This window comes from Orycteropus afer, unplaced genomic scaffold (assembly GCF_000298275.1).
Source record: "Orycteropus afer afer isolate SDZICR_OR568_19922 unplaced genomic scaffold, OryAfe1.0 scaffold00174, whole genome shotgun sequence".
Lineage (NCBI taxonomy): Eukaryota > Metazoa > Chordata > Mammalia > Tubulidentata > Orycteropodidae > Orycteropus > Orycteropus afer.
Genome location: NW_006921761.1, coordinates 4,007,847 through 4,026,455, shown reverse-complemented (window position 1 = coordinate 4,026,455; position 18,609 = coordinate 4,007,847). Strand labels below are relative to the sequence as shown.

At 48.2% G+C, this 18,609-nt stretch overlaps 1 protein-coding gene across 1 annotated transcript in view; it reads left to right on the top strand.

Moving 5' to 3' along the window:
- Positions 1-18,609, top strand: part of UNC13B (unc-13 homolog B) — a 184,792-nt gene that overhangs the window by 24,372 nt on the left and 141,811 nt on the right. The window contains exons 6-7 of the mRNA XM_007947023.1: positions 4,602-4,675; positions 8,062-8,119. Coding sequence (XP_007945214.1) covers positions 4,602-4,675; positions 8,062-8,119 — 132 coding nt within the window. The remainder of the gene's footprint in view (positions 1-4,601; positions 4,676-8,061; positions 8,120-18,609) is intronic.

Sequence of the window (18,609 nt, the reverse complement as noted above, 5' to 3'; positions counted from 1 at the left end):
AAATTCTTCTGCTAGTTGGGGTTTAGTCCAAATCTGCATCCTTTCCTTCAAGGCTCAGGGGTCCAAGATTATCTTCTGTGTCTGTGTTAATTGGTTTTCCTTTTCTTTGTTGAAGAGGGTCTGTGCAATCCTTCTGCCTAGTCCACCATCTTGCCCCGCCTCCTAAAAAAATTTTTTTAATGATGAGTTTTGTTCCAGTTTTCTCCCATTCTATCCAAGACCTAGTGTGATCCCTTTCAGAGCAGTTGGTGGTGGTAGCCAGGCACTGTCCAGTTTCTCGTCTCAGGGTCCTGGAGGGTCCTGTGGGCTGATAGCTTCCATGTGTCTTATTTTCTTTCCTCTGTATGGGGAGTTGTATGTTAGATGGGCACCTGCAAGCTTTTAAGACCCCTGTCACCACTTACCAAAGTAGGATGTAAATGTTGTCTTTGTGCACTGTGTTGTGCCATTTGATCTTGATGTCCCCAACACTGTGATCCTGAGTCACCAGGCCCAGTGGCTCACTCCCTCGGGGTCTTTGGTTTTGGCTGAGAAGTTTTCAGACTTTGCCCCTGTGTGCTCTGCATTCATGGTGTATTTGCAGCGTATGTAAATACGTATGTGGACATATCCTCTGTCAGTCTATGCGTATTTGTGGATATGGTCCCATTCTCCTTCCCACACCGGTTCAGCTTGCGTGTCTATCTGTGTATCCAGTCACAGATTGTGTAGTGTTGTTAATTGTCTCTGCAGAGCTGTGTGTGGATTAGTATTTCCTCTGTTACCTTTAACTCTGGTACCCCTCCTAGCATCTCCTTTCCTTGATTGTTTTCTGCTGACCTCCTCCTCAGTGTGTTGCCCACCTGGTTATCCACGTTAGTGTGAGTCTACCCTCTGGTTATCGCTCTACCCTCCCTTCCCTTCCCATCCCTGGTAACCATCAAATAATACCTCTTTTTGTGGAAGCGTTTTCTTCACCTTTTCAGTGTGGTCTCACACAGTGTTCGTCCTTTTCTGATTGGCTAGTTTCACTTGGCGTAACGGCCTCTAGGTTCTTGCACGTTATGAGCGGTTTGCAGATTCATCCTTTATTCCACTGTGTGTGTGTGTGTCGCACACTACGCCATCCAGTCATCCGTTGATGGGCACTTGCGTTGTTTCCATCTTTTTGCTGTTGTCTGTGGCGCTGCAGTGAACACGGTCATGCATGTATCTGTTCGTGTCACGGCTCTTACTTCTCTAGGATATGTGCCTAGTAGTGGGGCTGCTGGATCACATGGTGTTTCTATTTCCAGCTTTTTAAGGAAGAGCCGTGCTGTTTTCCACAGCGGTTGTGCCCTTTTACAGCCCCAGCAGCAGGGTTTGAGGGTTCTAGTCTCTCCACACCCTCACCAGCGTTCGTTGTTTTCTGTGTTTTTGAACGTTGCCATTAGTGCTGGGGTGAGATGATGGCTCATTGTTTTGATTTGCATCTCTTTGATGGCTACTGATCGGGAGCATTTCTTCCTGTGTTTGTTGGCTGCCTGAGTGTCCTCTTTGGTGAAGTGTCTGTTCGTATATCCTCTGTCCATTTTTAGTTGGATTATTTCTCTCTTGCTGTGGAGGTTGAAGCTTTCCATGTATCTTAGAGACTGGCCCCTTGTCCAGTATGTCATTCCCACGATGTCTTTCCCTGTCTGTGAGTTCTCTTTTCTTCTGGTGAAATCTTTTGATGTGCTAAGTGTCTGATGTTTAGGAGGCCCCAGTCGGCTCTTCTGTCTCCTGGAGTTTGTGTGCTTTCAGTAATGTCCAGTAGTGTATTTGCGGCATGTATTAGGACCCCTGAGTTTGTCCCCATTTTTTCTTTGATGTCTTTATAGTTTTAGCTTTTACATTCCGGTCTTTGATCTAACTTGATTTTGTTTTTTGTATGGTGTGATATATGGGTCCTGTTGCATTTTTCTGCAAATAGATTTTGCCAGCACCACTTATTAAAGAGACTGCCCCTTCCTCATTTAATGAATTGTGGCCCTTTGTCAGAGATCAGCTATCCACAGGTGGATGCATTTACTTGTGGGTGCTCAGTTCTGTTGCACCGGTCTGTGTGTCTGTCGTTGTCCCAGTACCAGACCGTTTAAACCAGCCGTGGCTGTGTAGTAGGTTTTGAGATCGGGGAGTGTGAGGCTTCCTCCTTTGCTCTGTTACTTTAGCAGTGCTTTGCTAATCCAGTATCTTTCCTTTTCATATAAAGTTGGTGATTACTTTTTCTGTTTCTTTAAAGAATGATTGTGGTGGTGCAGTTTGTGTGTCAACTTGGCTGGGCCTGGTTGAGTGGCTGGGTGGCTGGTGGTAGTTATTCCCCATGATGAGACTGGCAGTCAGCTCCATGGTGGGCTCTACCACAAGCAGCTGAGTAGCTACTTTCAGCATGTGGTCTGCTTCCCATATATAAGAAACAGCTTTGGGAATGGTCTCTAGCTTATGGTATGCTTGGACCCTGCATGGAGTCGTGTCATTGTTCAGCAGCCTGCCATGCTCTGCCGTCCTTGGGACTTTCAGTGGACTTGAATTAATGGCCTGCTGTGTGGTTTGGTAACATTGGGACTGTGCCTTTTTACTTGTCAACCTTGGGCTTGCCAGCCTCAGCAGCTAGCAGCTGAGTGAAGAAAAGCCTCTAGCCTCAGTGGGCTGGGAGCAGGAGGCAGAGCTGGACCCAAGGTTGAGGGGCTTTCACCCAGCCCCTAGAGCCTGGCACTTTGAACTTGGACTTAAGGCCTCCAAACTGTAAGAGAATAAAGTCCTATTCGTTAAAGCATCCCATTTGTGGTACATTCCTGTCAGAGCAGCGCTAGGGAACCAGAACAAGGATGTTGGATTGCTTAGGGGTAGTATTGACATTGTCACAATGTTAATAAGTCTTTCTGTCCATGAGCATGGCATATTCTTCCCTATGTAGGTCTCTTGGTTTCTTGTAGAAGTGGTTTATAGTTTCTCTTGTGTAGGTATTTTGTGTCTCTGGTTAGATTGATTCTTAAGTATTTTATCTTTTGGGGTGGTTATTATAAATGGTATAATTTTCCTGATTTCCTTTGCAGAGTTCTCTTTGTTAGTTACTGATTTTTTATGTTGATCTTGTACCTGCAACTTTGCTGAAAGTTTCAATTCGTTTCAGTAATTTTCTTGCTTTGTTTCAATCTGTGGAGTGGATCCATCTGTTTCTGTTTGGAGGTGAGGACACTGGGACTCTGTGTATGGAAGTGTGTCTCCCGAGCTCGCGTCGCTCGTAAGTGGTCCAGGCAGGATGTAAACGTCAGGGTCTGGCTCCAGAGCCCGTGCTTTTAATGTTAGCCATTACGCATTTAATCGTTCCTCTTGTCAGGTATTTTGATCGCTCAGACTTTGTACTATTATAAATAGTACTTCAATAAGTCCCTTATAGCTCTATTTTTCCTTATGAAAACTATTTTTAAGGGATGAAGCTGTAATAAATGCACAGCAGTTAGAAAGTGACAGAGTGATAAGTACCCTTATAAATCAGTTTCCTTCCTTAGAGGCTGCCCCTGTGAATACTTCCTGCATCTATTTCCAGAGTCAGTCTTTGAATCTGCAGGCATGTGCGTGTGTTGATATGTATGTGTTTACGTACGTATGCGCTGACTTCTTTTTAAACCAGATACAGCAGCATACTGTGTACACTCTCTCTTGTGGGTTCCACTTGCCCGTGCGCCGTGTGAGTCACTGTGGGAGCGCGTCGGTCCGTCCTGTGGACCCTGCAGTGGCAGCAGCTCTTCCCCTCCCTGGTTCTTGGCAGCAGCCGCACTGTTCATCACGTGGATGAGGCAGTGATGGAGCAGTTACCTCACGGCTTTGTGGTAAGACTTTGGGATTTTGGTATGAGTTGCCGAAGAGCGGTTTGAGGGGAAGGAGCAGAAGTTTGAGACGGGCGCGGTAAGGGAGGAAGGGCTGAATTTGGTTCTTCCACGTGGACTGCTGGAAAGTGGATCTGCTTAATTGTTTCCAAACTTGATGTGATCCTTATAGCACCTCGGTGTTTCTCTTTTGGGCTGGACATGTAGAATATACTTAATGTTTTTAAAAAATGAGATTTGTTGGGAAACAGTTACAGTCAATCTAAATACATAAAAATGAGACTATACCATTAGTTTTTTAGAGTTTTTATTCATTTATTGACTCACGCAACAAACGTTTACACATCCGATCTTTTCCAGGGATAAAGTCAGTGGGTTTGGAGGCTCCCAGGGCCTGACTTTTCTTGTAGGCTAGCCCTTTGGGCTGTTGTAGCCTTGCTGACGGGAAGGACCGCGGTTGCACGGAAGTAGTGCAGTTTTTGAATCACACTGGCTGTGCTTTGGGTCTGGCTTATCTACTTAGGGGTGAGTGGCTTTGGCCAGATTATTTAATCTCTCTGAGCTTCTGTTTCCTCATTTGCAAAAGAGCACAGTGGGAATCGTGGGAATCGTAGTTCTGGTTTTAGTGCAGACTACAGAAAATGTGGTGGCAGGAACCAGAGCACTGGTAAAATCAGCCACCTGCTTACCTCTGACGATTTGACTGAATACGCTGTTGTCTGCTGATGACTAAGCTCTTACTGCTGTGTGGTTTCTTTCTTCTTTTTGTTGTAGATATCCCAGGAGAGGAAGCCCGATACTGGACCTACAAATTGGAGCAAATCAGTGCCTTGGGGACTGGCAGCGAGGTAGAAACTGCCTTCCTTGCAGTAGAAAGAGGTGGGGGGAAGCTCTGGTGCACCTGTGCCTTGTCCAGGGAGGGATCGGAGGCCCAGGGGCGTCTTGGCCACGGGAAGAGTGAAAGCATTTAAACTCCATTAAAGAAAAGGTGCAGCTAGAAGGTAGGGCAGCTAGAATGTTGCCCGAAAATTAATTAGAGGGACTGTCTCCCACTGTTCCTGTTCCTCCCACTGTCCCCAGCAGTAATGGAACTGACAGTATAGACTGTGGCTCTAGTCTGCAGGGAAGGGTACTTGTACCAGGGAACCTGTCATTTTTTGTTTCACGAATAAGCAGAAGGCGTATCTTCTGCCACCTCCCAGAGGTTACAGGTACCTCCTTATTTGTGTGCTCTTTTTCACACTGTTTAGATCTTCACAGTCCTTGCCACTGCTGTCCTAACTTGTCACCCACCAGAGAAGGGTATGGTGCAGAAAAGAGAAGGTACCCAACCCAGCCTGGGCATCAGGAGTGTGGAGGAGAGGCGGGTCACCCTTGTTTTTGTTGGCAGTGCTGGAGGGAAGGATGACAGGGCTGGTCACTGGTAGACATGATGGCTGTTGGCAAACAGGCCTACTGATAATGCATGAAACCTGCACACAACAACAGAAAATACCACAGATGAGACAGGTCAGGAGGCTAGGAGTCTGAGTGCAAAGTGCCAGCTCTAGGGGCTGGGTGAAAGCCCCTCGACCTTGGGCTTCAGCTCTGCCTCCTGCTCCCGGCCCACTGGAGCTGGAGGCTTTCTTCACTCAGGCAGCTGCTGGCTGCTGAGGCTGAGAAACTGTTGGTCGACGAGTGAAAAGGCACAGCTCCGATGTCACCAAACCACCCAACAGGCCACTGATTCAAGTCCGTTAATAGTCCCAAGGTCGGCAGACAACACGGCAGGCCACCGGAATAAAGACTTAGCCAAGTGCAGGGTCTGCGTGGGCCAGAAAGCTGCACACCTTTCTCCGTGCTTCTCCTTATACACAGAAGCAGACCACAGCCCTAAGGCAGCTACTCAGGTGCTCCAGTAGATTCTACCATGGAGTTGATGACCAGTCTCATCATGGGGAACACTACATCCACCTGCCCAGCCACTCAAACCCAGGCCCGGCCAAACTGACGCCCAACCTTAACCACCACAACACCCATCTCCAAAATTCGTAATTATCAAGATTTTACTATACGTGCTGCAAGGTAGTTTGAAAACATGCTGTAGAATCTTCCTGGTTTATTCTGCGTTGTCTGACGGTCCTTGCACAGCAGCCTGGTGGACCAGGAGCGCTGCGTCTGGACTGCTGTGGGCCTCTGCTGCCGTAAAGTGTCAGCACTACCGTGCCGTTCTCTCCCCAGGGGCCCGTTCCTCAGGAGCAGTTCTTTCCACTTTTTATTTTAATTATTTTCCTACTTTTCTTTGACTTCTGTTTGTTGGTTATGTGCTTAAAAAGAACACTTTTATTATGCATCTACAGAAAACATACTTTTAGCTCTGTGAATTATTACAAGACGAGCACCTTTATAACCACCACCCGGTCAAGATAGAGGACTTGCCAGCCACCCACAGAGCCCTCCACGTGCTGCATCCCAAGGCACACCTTCCTCCTCCCTGAAATCACCACTGTCCTGAAGTCTGTAGTCATCATTTCCTTGCATTTCTATGGTTTGAGCCCCTAGGTGACTGTCCCTAAAACTGCAGTTTAGTATGTTTCTTTCTGAAATCTTTTTAAGCCTGGTAATCTCTTTCTGTCTTTGGTCTCTTCCTTACTTTCTGATATGACAAGACATTCTAGCCTCATGTTGAACATGGCCTGCCCCATTCTCCAAGAAGCACAGGCTTTCTTTTAGTGGAAAGTGATATTTCAGACCCACAGCTTGGATGCGAGGGGTACACTGTACTGCAGAACAGACTAGGGAGGAGAGCAAAGTGTCTCCATATGATAAAATAGCTCACACGTTCACATGTGTATTTTCTGTTCAAATTCAGGCCTACAGGTTTTATTTAACCATTTCTGTCTTACATCTGGTCTTTTTTTCTGTACCGAGAATCCTAGTTCTTAAAGAACTAGGGGGTTACTGAATTAGAAGATCCCAGAATCAGTCCGTTGTTTTGCCACCCCCACCATACACGAGAGGAGCTCTGGTAGCACAGTGCCCAAGGTATGTGATTGCTAACCAGAAGGCTGGCAGTTCAAACCCACCAGCCACTCCTGGAAGGAAGGGTGGGCAGTCTACTTTGGGCAGTCTACTTCCGTAGTGATATTGCCTCAGAAACCCAAGGAGGGGTTGCTATGAGTCGGGTTTGACTTGACGGCAGTGCATTGCGCTTGCGTTGTTACCGTGCAGGACTAGATACGAAAGACTGCATGGCTTAAATACGTAATTTTATTTACTTCTCGTGTTCCCTCCAAGAAGCTTTGAACGTGTGGTGGTGGGCAGCTTTGTAATGTTATCATGTTGTTTAAATTGTGCTCAGCTTGTCATTATTCCCCCTTAGAAATGGGAATGGGAGTATCTACCCACCAGCCACCCCTTGGAAGGAGGGTTGGACAAGTTATTTCCGTAGTGATACTGCCTTGGAAACCCAGTGAGGGGTCGCTATGAGTCGGGTCCTACTGGACTTGATGGCACACAACAAACAACCACTACCACCACCACCACCATTTTTTCCTTATAAAACACTTTGCCTGTGAAAGTGTTTTTATCTGTAAACAGGTGTGGTGGTTTGCGTCCAGCCACAGGAGTGCCTTTCCCTCCTTATCATTAGCCACCATCAGCTTTGCCTGGATCATTGTGATAAGGACTTCATTTCTTCTCCTGTTCCCTAATCTCCTCTCACACAGCAGTAGAGTCACCTTTTAAAAGCATGAACCAAATCATAGCCCTTTCCGGTTTAAAGTCCTGAAAGACTTCCTGACCCTCTAGAGTAAAACCCGAACTCCGGTCCTGACTCACACACTGTTCCCCCAGAGGCTGGGGCGAGGCCTGGAGCACAGGAGGTACTGAGCACACATGTTCCCTCCGTTTCCCTCCGTTTTGCCGTTTGTTGGCAGTGTTGGAGGCATCGACTTGCCTAGGGTCCCACAGCTGATAGGATTAGGTCCCCACATGTCCTATTTGCAAGTCACTGGGCCATTCTGCAGCAGCCACAGGAAGCTAGGAGGACTGTGCAGGGAGGGAGTACCCTAAGGCTTCTGAGGCCCGGCCTGCTGGTTGCCTGGCGGGGGGGAGGTGCCTGGTGTCAGGATCCCACAGGGCAAACAGCTGGGACGGCAGACACTGAAGCTTCCCGGGGTGGCTGTGCTTTTTCTCTTCTTTACGAGGGCCGCTAACTGTTTACCGTGTGTGTGTTTTCCCTTTCTGCTTCCAGTATTCTGGTCCGGACGAGAGCCTGAGCAAGCCGTTGTCCGCTGCTGCCGCCCAGTGTTGTAAGTGAGCGCTGCGCCCCGGAACCTGTGTCTGCCTCCCGTGCCAGCGCGCCACTCTTGTTTGACGTTTCGCTGGGCGGGGTGGGGGTGGGGGGCATGGAAGGCAAAGGCTGTCCAGGGGCTGCCCCGTCCAGGCCCCTCAGTGGCCGCCCTGTTAGCGCTGGGAGGACGTGTGCTGGCTGTCGTGGGGGAGGACGGTGACGGGGCCCTTCCTTTCGCTTCATGCGTTCGCTTCCACCCATTCCCTCCGCAGTTACCTGGGCCTGTCCCTGAGGCTCGCTTTCAGGGTCACTGCCTTTGGCAGGTGTCCTGCTGTTCCCTCCTCCCCGGGGCTAGGTTGGGGGTCTCTCCTCTCAGCGTCCATGGCGGTGTGTGCATAGCTCCTCCTGTGAACCGTCACACGCTGTAGTCTCTATCAGTCACTGATGGAACGTGACGTTTTAGGGGCATAGACATCCTTCCATTATTTATTCCCAGCATCTGACGTGCTGTGCGGTGCATGGTGACCCTCAGTTACGTTGGATGAAGGATTAACTGAGCGTGAGAACTTGCCCTGTCTCCTGGGGTTAACTTGTCCGAAACTCACGGGTCCTTTCCTGTGAGCCCTGCATTGTTTCCCTCAAAACGCCAGGGGGAGGCACGAAGGGACTGACTCTGACTCTGCTCTTGTTCACATTTTAATCTGGGTTGTGTGCGTGTGTGCACTTGTGCATGCGTGTTTGTGTGTGCATGTGTGCATAGGTACGTGTGTGCATGTATGCCTATGCGTGCGTGCATGTGTGCACATGTGTCACGTGCTTCTGTATCTTGCTGTAGTTGGTCTAAATCAGACGTCAATCGACTGCAGGTGGTGGTGGTGATGGCGACAGTAGTGGTTGTCGTAATACAAGTGAAGATAAAGACCATGGCTATCGGCTCTGATATTCTCAGAGCTGAGATGTAATTTTTTATTTACTCTTCACAGCATCCTAAGAGGTAGTTCTCTTCATTGTTTCCAGTTTTCAGATGAGGAAACTGAGGGGAAAGCAGATTGAGGGACTTGGTGCAAATCCCTGTCACTAAAGGAGCAATAGAAAGTCTAAGAAAATATTTAGGGAACGGCACTAAATTATATGAGAAGATAATGCTAATCAAGGGCCTTAAGGAATTCTTGCGGAGGTGGGAAAGAGGGAGGTGTGTTGTTTGCTCTGCGTTTCCTGGAAGAAGGTGGGAACTGAAGGGAGGTCAGTAGATGTATTTAAAAGTGACTGAAGTTAGAAACGGTACCCTACAGCTCAGGTTATTTTGAGAGTTTTCCAGTATTCTGTGTCCTTAGAATAAAAAAGGAGGGATCTGAGAGCACCCTTGCGTTCTCCTGGAGACCGAGTAGCACTTCCGTGGCAGCTCTGGCAGTTCTGCATCGAGTTCTTAGACGTGAGGCGACGGCACAGAGTAGTGAGGCCACGGCACAGAGTAGTGAGGCCACGGGCTGTGGTGGCCGACGGACACATCAGCTCTCCGTCCCACCGTCACCACTCTGTCTGTGTACTCTTCAGCAAGATGCTTAACTTCCGTAAGCCTCACTTACATCATGTGTAAGATGAGACAGTGTCGTTTTGAGGAAATTTGATACAAAACAGGTGAAGCACTGAGCACTCACCTGGAGCACGGTTGGAGCCCACGAGTCACCGTTACCATTATCTCCACAGCGTCTCGTTCCTTCCCTCCCAGGACTTTGGGCAGACTGAGTTTTATACTCACATGGAAGAGAGGGAGTATATTTTCTTGTGGGTCAGAGAAGATGCTTAGTTAGATGTTTCCTCACAAGGTTGGAGGCAGCTGACGAGAGCTGCTTGCTGCTTTGTGCGTTCTCGAACCTCAGCACACCACCTTTCCTTCTGTGAGTATCACATGCAAGCTGGCCTCTTCCTGTTGGGGGCCGGTTTTGCTCCTCTATTGATGGCGATTCTCTGAGGCCTAGTCATCTGCTCTGTCCGTTTGATAGAAATCTCCCTCGGAACAGAGTTAGGGTGTGAGCATCCACCTTAGCCACGAGGCCGAGCACAGAAGGCGGCCCAGGAGAAGGAGCCTCCTTAAACACACCTGAAGTTCCAGAGGGACGCAAAGTTCAGTGCTCAGCGAGGACACGATGGGAGGTGTCCTCTCACACTGTTGCCACACCACACAGGCTCACTACCACTGAGTTCTAGAACTTTCTGTCGTTGCCAGTTTTCATGTCTGCTCTGCCCACCCCCTGTGTCATCAGTGACAGTGTTACAGGCTGCGATCGAGGGATGAATCGAAGGGTCTTAGCTGCTGAAGGGGTTGATGAGATGAGGCACTCTGGTGGATGGCTTGTTCCATGGACGGCTCGTTCCCGCGGACCGCTCGTTCCATGGACGGCTTGCTCACTCACCGCCAAGTCGATTCTGACTCACAGTGACACCATTGGGTTTCCAAGGCTGTTGATCTGTGTGGAAACGGGCTGCCTTATCTTTCTTCCATGGAGCAGCTGGTGGATTTGAACCACAGACCTTTGGTTAGTGGCCAGATACCTTAACCACTACACCACCAGAGCTCGATACATAGACTACAAGGATGTGTAAACTGGTACAACCTTTCCAACTCGGTAACTTCACTGCTAAGAAGTATGCAAAGAAAATGACTAGAGATGAAAAGATTTATGTGTAGGATGGTGGCACTGAGGAAGAGGAAGATACAGCAGTGCACAGGAGGAACAGACACCAGACATAAACACTTTTACATATACAGTACAGCATTATCAGTGATAGCAAACATTAACCTGTGGGCTGAATGATCAGGTATGTCTAGGCAAAAGGGAATATACCATGACCATGTAGAAAGTTGGCAGACGATATTTCTACTTACGTATTTGTACATGCTGTAAGAATGTCCAAATATATAATAGAGCTAACAAGGGATCAAGCTAGGGTAACTTCTTGGCCACAGCCAACCACCCTAAGGGAGTAAGTAATTGACCTGTTAGCTCAGGACCATGGTCACAGGGGACATCTAGCTCAATTGGCATAACATACTACACACAAACATTGTTTTGCATCCTCGCTTTGGTGAGTAGCAACTGGGGTCTTAAAAGCTAGCAAGTGGCCATCTAGATGCAACAACGGGTCTCTCCTCGTCCAGACCAAAGAGGAATGAAAAAACCAAAGATGCATGGAAATAGTTATCCTAAGGGACTGGTATTCCATGTGATGCTCAGACTAAACAACTGTGAGACCAGAAGAACTAGGTGGTGCCTGGCTACCACTGTCAACCACTCAGAGGGGGATCAATCAGTGCAGGAGATGCTGGATAGAGTGGGAGAACTATGTGGGACAAAGCTCAAAATCATTAAAAAAAAAAAAAGCAAAAAACAGGTTTGCTGGTCTGATACAGCCTCGTGAAACTCCCGAGACCGTGGGCCCCGTTACTCTCAGGTCTGGAAGTGAACTCACTCCCGTGGCTTCCAGCCAAACACTAGACAGGCACATGGGATGAACACTTACATCAGATAGATACACTGCTTGGAATGATCAATCATGGAAGAACGAAGGGCAGTATTTGCACAGGGAGACACCTCGGGACAGGAGTGCATGGGGGGGAAGGACACGGGGAGGAGGTAATTACGGGAGGAAGTGAAGAGAGCTGTTGCATTGTGGGGAACTGCAGTCAGCGTCATGAGACAAAACGTGTATGAACTGCTATGTGGGAAATGAATTCTTTAAACTTTCACCCAAATCACAACAAAAATTAAAAAAAAAAGGGTTTATGTATAGGCTTTATTTATAATAGTACAAAAAAGAAAAAAAGGAAGAATGAGTAATTGTTTTATTTCCATCTGATGGGAAAGTATAGTTTTCTATATGTTTAAGTTTGAAAAAGTAAAATCTCTAAGTAATATTATCACAATTATCTAAGAAATAATTACATACACACGCATAGAAAAAACCTAAGGAAATGCAGAGTTTTAATAGTGGTTCTCATTGGTAGGATTGTTGGTAAGTTTTGTTTTTTTCTTTGTTTTCCAAATGTTTGCTAAAAAACATGCATTTCTTCTATGATACGTAAACAAAAAACAATAAATATTTATTAAAAATTAAAAAAAAATCTCAGGCCTGAAAATAAAGTCAAGTTATTATAGATTCACTTATTTTTAAATGTGTATTTTTCAGAGCGGGTTTTGGCTGGCAGAGAAATTGTGCAGAATATGCAGATAGTCCCAGGGAGCCCTCTTGTACGTTTCTCCTGTTATTAACTCTTGGGTTCCATTGGTTATGGTTGGTGAATCAGCCTTGATACATTGTTACTAACTGCAGTCCATGGCTTTGGCTTTGTGTTGTACAGTCTGGGGAGTTCTGATGAGTGGCATCGTGTGTCCTCATTACAGTGTCGTGTACAACACTGCACTGTGCTAACAGTGCCCTGAGCCCCGCCGAGGCACCCCCTCCTCCCAGACCCTTGTACTCTTTTCCGGAACATCATATAGTCGGATCATCTAGCGTGTAACCTTTTCAGACTGGCTTCTTTTCACTCAGCAACGTGCGTTTATGATTCCTCCATGGATTTCAAAAGAGATTCCTCCGTGTCTTTTAGTGGTTTGACAGCTTGTATTATTTTCGTGGCTGAACACTGCTCCACTGTACGGATGCCCCAGTTTGTTTGCACGTTCACCTCACGAAGAAAATCTGGTCGCTTCCAGTGTTTGGTAATCGTCAGTGGAGCTGCTGTCCACGTGCGTGTCCCTGTTTGTGGTGAACACATGATTTTAGTTCATTGGCGTCGATACCAGAGTGTGGTTTCTTTCCGAGTCACGTGGTGTGGCCACGCTGAGCTCGTAAGAAACTGCCAGACTGCCTTCCAGAGTGGCTACGTCATTTTGTATTCCCCTCAACAATGAATGGGACTTCTTGCTGCCCCACGTCCTCACCAGCGTTTTCTGTTGTCAGTGTCTGGGATTTTAGCCATTCAGATAGGTGTGCAGTGGTTGGTTTTTAAATTTGAGATTTAGGACTTAATTGAGCAATAGTTGTTTATTGAAATAGATAAAGTTTAACTCAACAAAGAGAGTGATGCTTTCCTTTAGAAATCTAAGTAGTTCTTAAAGCTATGGTGTCCCTTTTACAAGTGATACCAATTATTATGTCTAAAGGGAAAAAATTTGGGGGTCGTTATGTTATTTCTGTTTGTAATAAGACCTCAGATGTAGATTGAGCTCTTTACTATTCAACACACTACGGGTGTTTCAAAGATAGTTCTCTTATTGACTACCAAGAGTTTATTTCACTGATTTTGTTATAATAAAAACCCCAAACCCACTGCCATTGAGTGATTCCAAATCGTATGACCTCCATTGGGTTTCCAAGGTGGTAAATCTTTATGGAAGTAGGTTGCCCCAACTTCCTTCTGTGGAGTGGCTGGTGGGTTTGAACCACCACCCTTCTGGTTAGCAGTCAAGTGCCTTAGGCACTGCAGCACCAGAGCTCCTCTGTCACAATGTCACCTATTAATAGTGACACACCATACCATGAACCAAGCTGTTCTGGGTACAAGTCAGTCTTTTAAATTAGTGAAATCGGGCATAATCCAGCATATTGTTTGGACATTTTTGTCAAGAGTGAATCAGTCAGAACAGTTGGCTGTGAGTTACATCTGTGGACGGCCGTGATGAAACATTAAAACCCTGTCACTAACAGTGCTGGTTCCCGATCCGCGACTGTGACTGACACCTCAGGGTTTCTTTTGCCAATATACCCTGAAGAGACACGTTTATATACAGTGATATGCCTTTCTTCCGTTCCCACTCTTACCTTTGCTGGTGATGCATTATACTGAAACTTATTTGCTATGCCACTGCCTTAAGTCTGCATGATGGAGCTGAGGTGGTGCAGTGGTTAAAGCACTGGGCTGCTAACCAAAATGCAGTCAGAAACCACCAGCTGCTCCTTGGGAGAAAGATGAGGCAGTTGGGAAGATTGACAGCCTTGGAAACCGGTGGGCAGTTCCACTCTGTCCTCTAGGGGCACTGTGGGTCAGAATGGACTCCACGGCAGTGGGTGTGGTTTGGGCTTTGCTTCCCTGAAGATTGACAGCCTTGGAGACCCTGTGGGGCAGTTCCACTCTGTCCTGTAGGGGCGCTGTGGGTCAATGGCAGTGAGGTAGTCTGCACAGCACTCAGATGTCCCTGATGGTGTTGTCACTGTTTGTTGACTCACAGGTATCAGTAGAACTGTCTCACAGGGTTGTCTTGGCTGTAATTATCTAGAAGCACTTGCCAGGTCTCTCTCCCACAGAGCCGGTGGGTGGGGTTGAACTCTTAACCTTTCCATTAGAATCTGAGCGTTAACCGTGCCCCTGTGCCACCAGGGCTCCTCCCATCTCTAATATGCCCCTGTTATTCTTGTTCGCCATTCGGAGCTGTTCACTCCTGTGCTGGGCTCTGTTTTCTGTCCAGTGCTCTTCGTGTTTGAGGAGGCACAGAAGTGGGCCCTCGGTACGTGTAAGCAGGTGTTTCCCAGGTAGAAAATTAGGTTCCGCCGTATTCCACGTGCTGTTTAACCCGCTCACAGAAATTAACCAAACGAAAAACTGGGGCGATGCCGCAGTGCTGCTTTTAGTCCCATCTCTCCCGTTACAAGCGTTGCTGTAAGCTCCTGGAAGTATCCTGGCAGCTTGTGTGTGCAGGCCAGGACTGGCTTCCTGACCAGGTGATGGCAGACTGCAGTAGAACAGGCAAGCAAGCGTGTCCACCCGTTTCTGATCCGGGATGCCTGCCTGCCTGCCTTTCTGGACGCACCCGGGAGCAGCAGGAGTGGGCCTCTTTGGCAAGCACTTCCCGTGTCAGGGTGTGATCCCGTAGGTGATAGTGTTCGAGGAGGGACTGCTGGCCAGCATCTTGTTGGAGGACACCAGCTGGAGAGAACCTGGCGGCTGGCTCTTCACCATCGGACCTAATCCCCTGTACGGCTCCAGATCGAACGGAAGCTCCGCAGACAGCAGATCTTACGGTTCTTCGGCAGTCTGTGCTCTGTGTGGTCCATTTGTAAGATGACCACAACCACCGTACCGATAGCCCCTGCCTATCAAGAGCTCCATCTCGTAGAGAACCTTGTGGCCGGTTCCCAGTGTCTGGGCCATTCTCAGCGCGTCCTTTCTAGAGTGTGCGGTAGCTGAGTCTTTTCAGGGATTCATCGTGAGGCTGCAACGGCCCATCCTCTGCATCGTGTGGCAGCGTGATGCTGCTATTCCATGGCAGCCCCCCTCAAATTAGCATGGTCTTCCAGGACTTTGGGTAGCCTTCATAAACCATGCCCTCCATGCACTGAAACTGAGGCGACTGGTGCCAGAGGTAGTCCTGGGAGACCTGAGAGATTACCGCACTCAACCCTGACCCCGAGCTCCTCTGGGACGCTGCCACCTTGGCTTTGATTAGAAACGCATCCCTCCCCCAGCGCCGGATGTTGTGCTGCTGACTCCGGGTCGGCCTTGGGAAGCAGACTCTTTAGTTCCCTGCAGCAGTCGGCCTCAAGCTCCAGCCGCCGCGGGGAGACCTGCTCTGGCGTGCCGGTGCGTAACCTGGTCCGATTACGTCCGTGCGTATGTATGTGTACGTACGTGCGTATGTACGTGTGGATGTTGGGTCGCACCGTGGCTTTCCGTCGTCGCTTCAGCGGGTTTGGAGGCTCTGCTCAGCGCCCTCTGGCGTTTGCTGCCTCGTTTCAGGTGCCGCGCGATTGCGCACGGCCGCCGGGTTGCTTTCCTGACCTGTTACAAGTCGTGCTGCGGCTTCGCGGGCCCCGCGGCGTGAAGAGCAGCCCAGAGCCAGCCGCTCAGGTTTCATAACCCGTTATTTTTTTAATTTATCGTCTTTCTAGAAAGTGGTTGAACTGGGGTTACAATCTAGGTCTTTTGGACTCTAGGTTCCGTGTTCTGTCCTCTGTGGCAACTCCAGCAGAACTCTCGGGCCAGGCTGCTGCTGTTGAGAAAGACGTTCAGAAATACGTCCATTCTAGTTGGGTGCTGCCTTTGATTTTTGGAATTAACTCATTTGTGGACTAGGTGGTCTGCTCGCTTGGTACAGTCTCAGGAGACATTGGAGAAGTTTCACACTCACGTAGTCACACGGGTGTGCACATCACAGAACTTTTCGGCTGTTCTTTCCAGTGCGCCTTCGTCTTAGAGTCTGCGTGCAACACAAGGCCACACGGCTGATTTATACTTCACATTGAGTACCCTGCAATCCACGTCCCTCTGGGTTTCTTACGACAAGCGGTGTTTTGAAGCTATGGGTAACGGATTGTTTATTTTCTGGGCTGCCTTCCCTGGTCAAGATCCTTTTTCCCGAAATCCTGACCTTGCACACAATAGGAATGTTTCCTCGGACCTCAGTCACCTTCCTGGAATGACTTTCATGTGTTCATTCCTGGATTAAGAATTTACAGCAGTTTCTGTCTGTGGACAGCATTTGCCTCAATAATTTCGAATCCTTGGTGGTTACTCTGCATGATACTGTGAAGAACCCCCCACCCCTAGCGTACTAAATCAGCCCCTGGTTTTATTTAAATTACAAAAGAAGAAAGAAAAGAAACACGCACATGTTCACTCTAAAAAAAAGCGTCAAACGATGCAGTAATGTGTTCCGTAGACAGAGTAGCCGTGCTCTGCCCCACTGCACACTGAGGTGACCCCTCTTCATCGTTTGCTGTTTTACTCATCCAGCGTCTTCAGTTTTATTTTTAAAACGTGAGTTAAATTTTCGTTCCGTCGTATCTGATGCATGCCCAACGATGCTTGTCCCACCTGCAGGTTGGAGACAACACTGGGAGGCCGCTGCCAGCCAGCCTCTCGGACGGTTCAGTTCTATGCCCTACACATGGCTTAGGCTCACCATCGCTCCCTGAGTGACAAGGTTTTTGTTTTCTTCCAGTGACACTGGGGGGTTGCAGGGTAGAGACAAAGTCGTGGGTTTCTTTTGGAATCTGCGCAGCTGTTACTCACTTTCTGTTGTGTCAGGTATTAGGGTGGACACCCAGCTGTTTGTTCCTGAGAGACCTCATCACCCTCACCCCTGGGTTTTAGAGAAAGACAACCTCTTTTTGAAAGAAGAGAAAAACAATTACTGTTGAAAGAGAGTGTAGTCTGCAGCATTTGCTGGAAGATGGCATCCTTTATCCTTCTTCTGGTTGGAAATTTACTTTCTCCCGAGCATGTAGATTCCTGGGGCGCTTGGGTAGTGAGGATGCTAGGCTCGTGTGCGGGTCACTATGGCGTGGGGTTGGCAGTGTGAGCTCTGTCAGCTGTACTGTAAGGTCATGGTAAGCATCAGAGTCCTCCTGTTTACCCCTGTTTGAAATGAAGATCTTTTAGCAGGTGCCAACCAGGGAGAATTGGTATGCTCCTCTTCACTCCCTGGTTTGTGGGGTTTGGAGGCTGCAGGTCAGCATTACAGACAAGAAACCCAAAGCCCCTGAGCATGGAGGAGCACAGAGCACGGAGGAGCAGGAGCACGGAGCACAGACGGGCACGGAGAGGCACGGAGGAGGTTCTCCACTGCAGCCTTGTTTCCTTCCCCTGCAGGCCCCTTCTTTCTTGCTCTTACTGACACATGCGCAGATCAGAGGGGTTGGCTCATGGGCCAGGAGGAAGTAGTGGGAGGGTGCAACAAGAATCAAAGCCTGCAGTCGTGTGGTTTGAGGTCCGAAGAAGCCAAGTCCACAAAGGCCAAGTCCACGTTGACTCCCTTGTTTGTGCTGATGCTCAGCAGGTGCACAGTGACACCCGGGACACGGAGAGCAAAGTGCTGGGGCAGCACGGAAGGAGCAAGTGGTTGACAGTGGCATTGGGCTGTCCTGGGCCTTTTCAGAGCACACGAGTGTAGCGCAAGGTTTTTCTTTTTTTTTTTGAATTTTTCAAATTTTTTACCACTCTGGTAACCAACAAAGAAAGTTGCCTTCCATATATAAACCTTTCATTGACTTTTTACAATAATGAACTAATACTATATTTGCTCTTCTGTGATTGACTTACTTCACTTGGCATGATGTCCTCCAAGTTCATCCACATTATGCGGTGTTCTGCAGATTCTACGTTCTTCAGTGTGAGTTTAGCATAACTTTTGAAGGGGATGATTGGAGTGTGTTCATTGAAAGGAAAGATTATTCATAGTAGGGTGAATGAAAAGAGCGAAGTTGTTTGGTTGGTAGGTGCCGCCGAGTCGACTCTGACTCCTAGTGCCTGCGTGCGACAGAACGAACCCCGCCCAGCCCGGCGCCAGCCTCACAGTCCTTGCTGTGCTTGAGCCCATCGTTGAAGCCACTGTGTCAGTCCTTCTCGTTGAGGGCCTTCCCTTTTTTCGCTGAACCTCCACTTTACATAGCATGATACCCTTCTCCAGGGAATGGTCTCTTCTGACCATGTGACAAAGTATGAGAGATGAAGGCTGGGCATTCTCGCTTCTAAGGAACATTCTGGCTGCAATTCTTTTTTTTTTTTTTTTT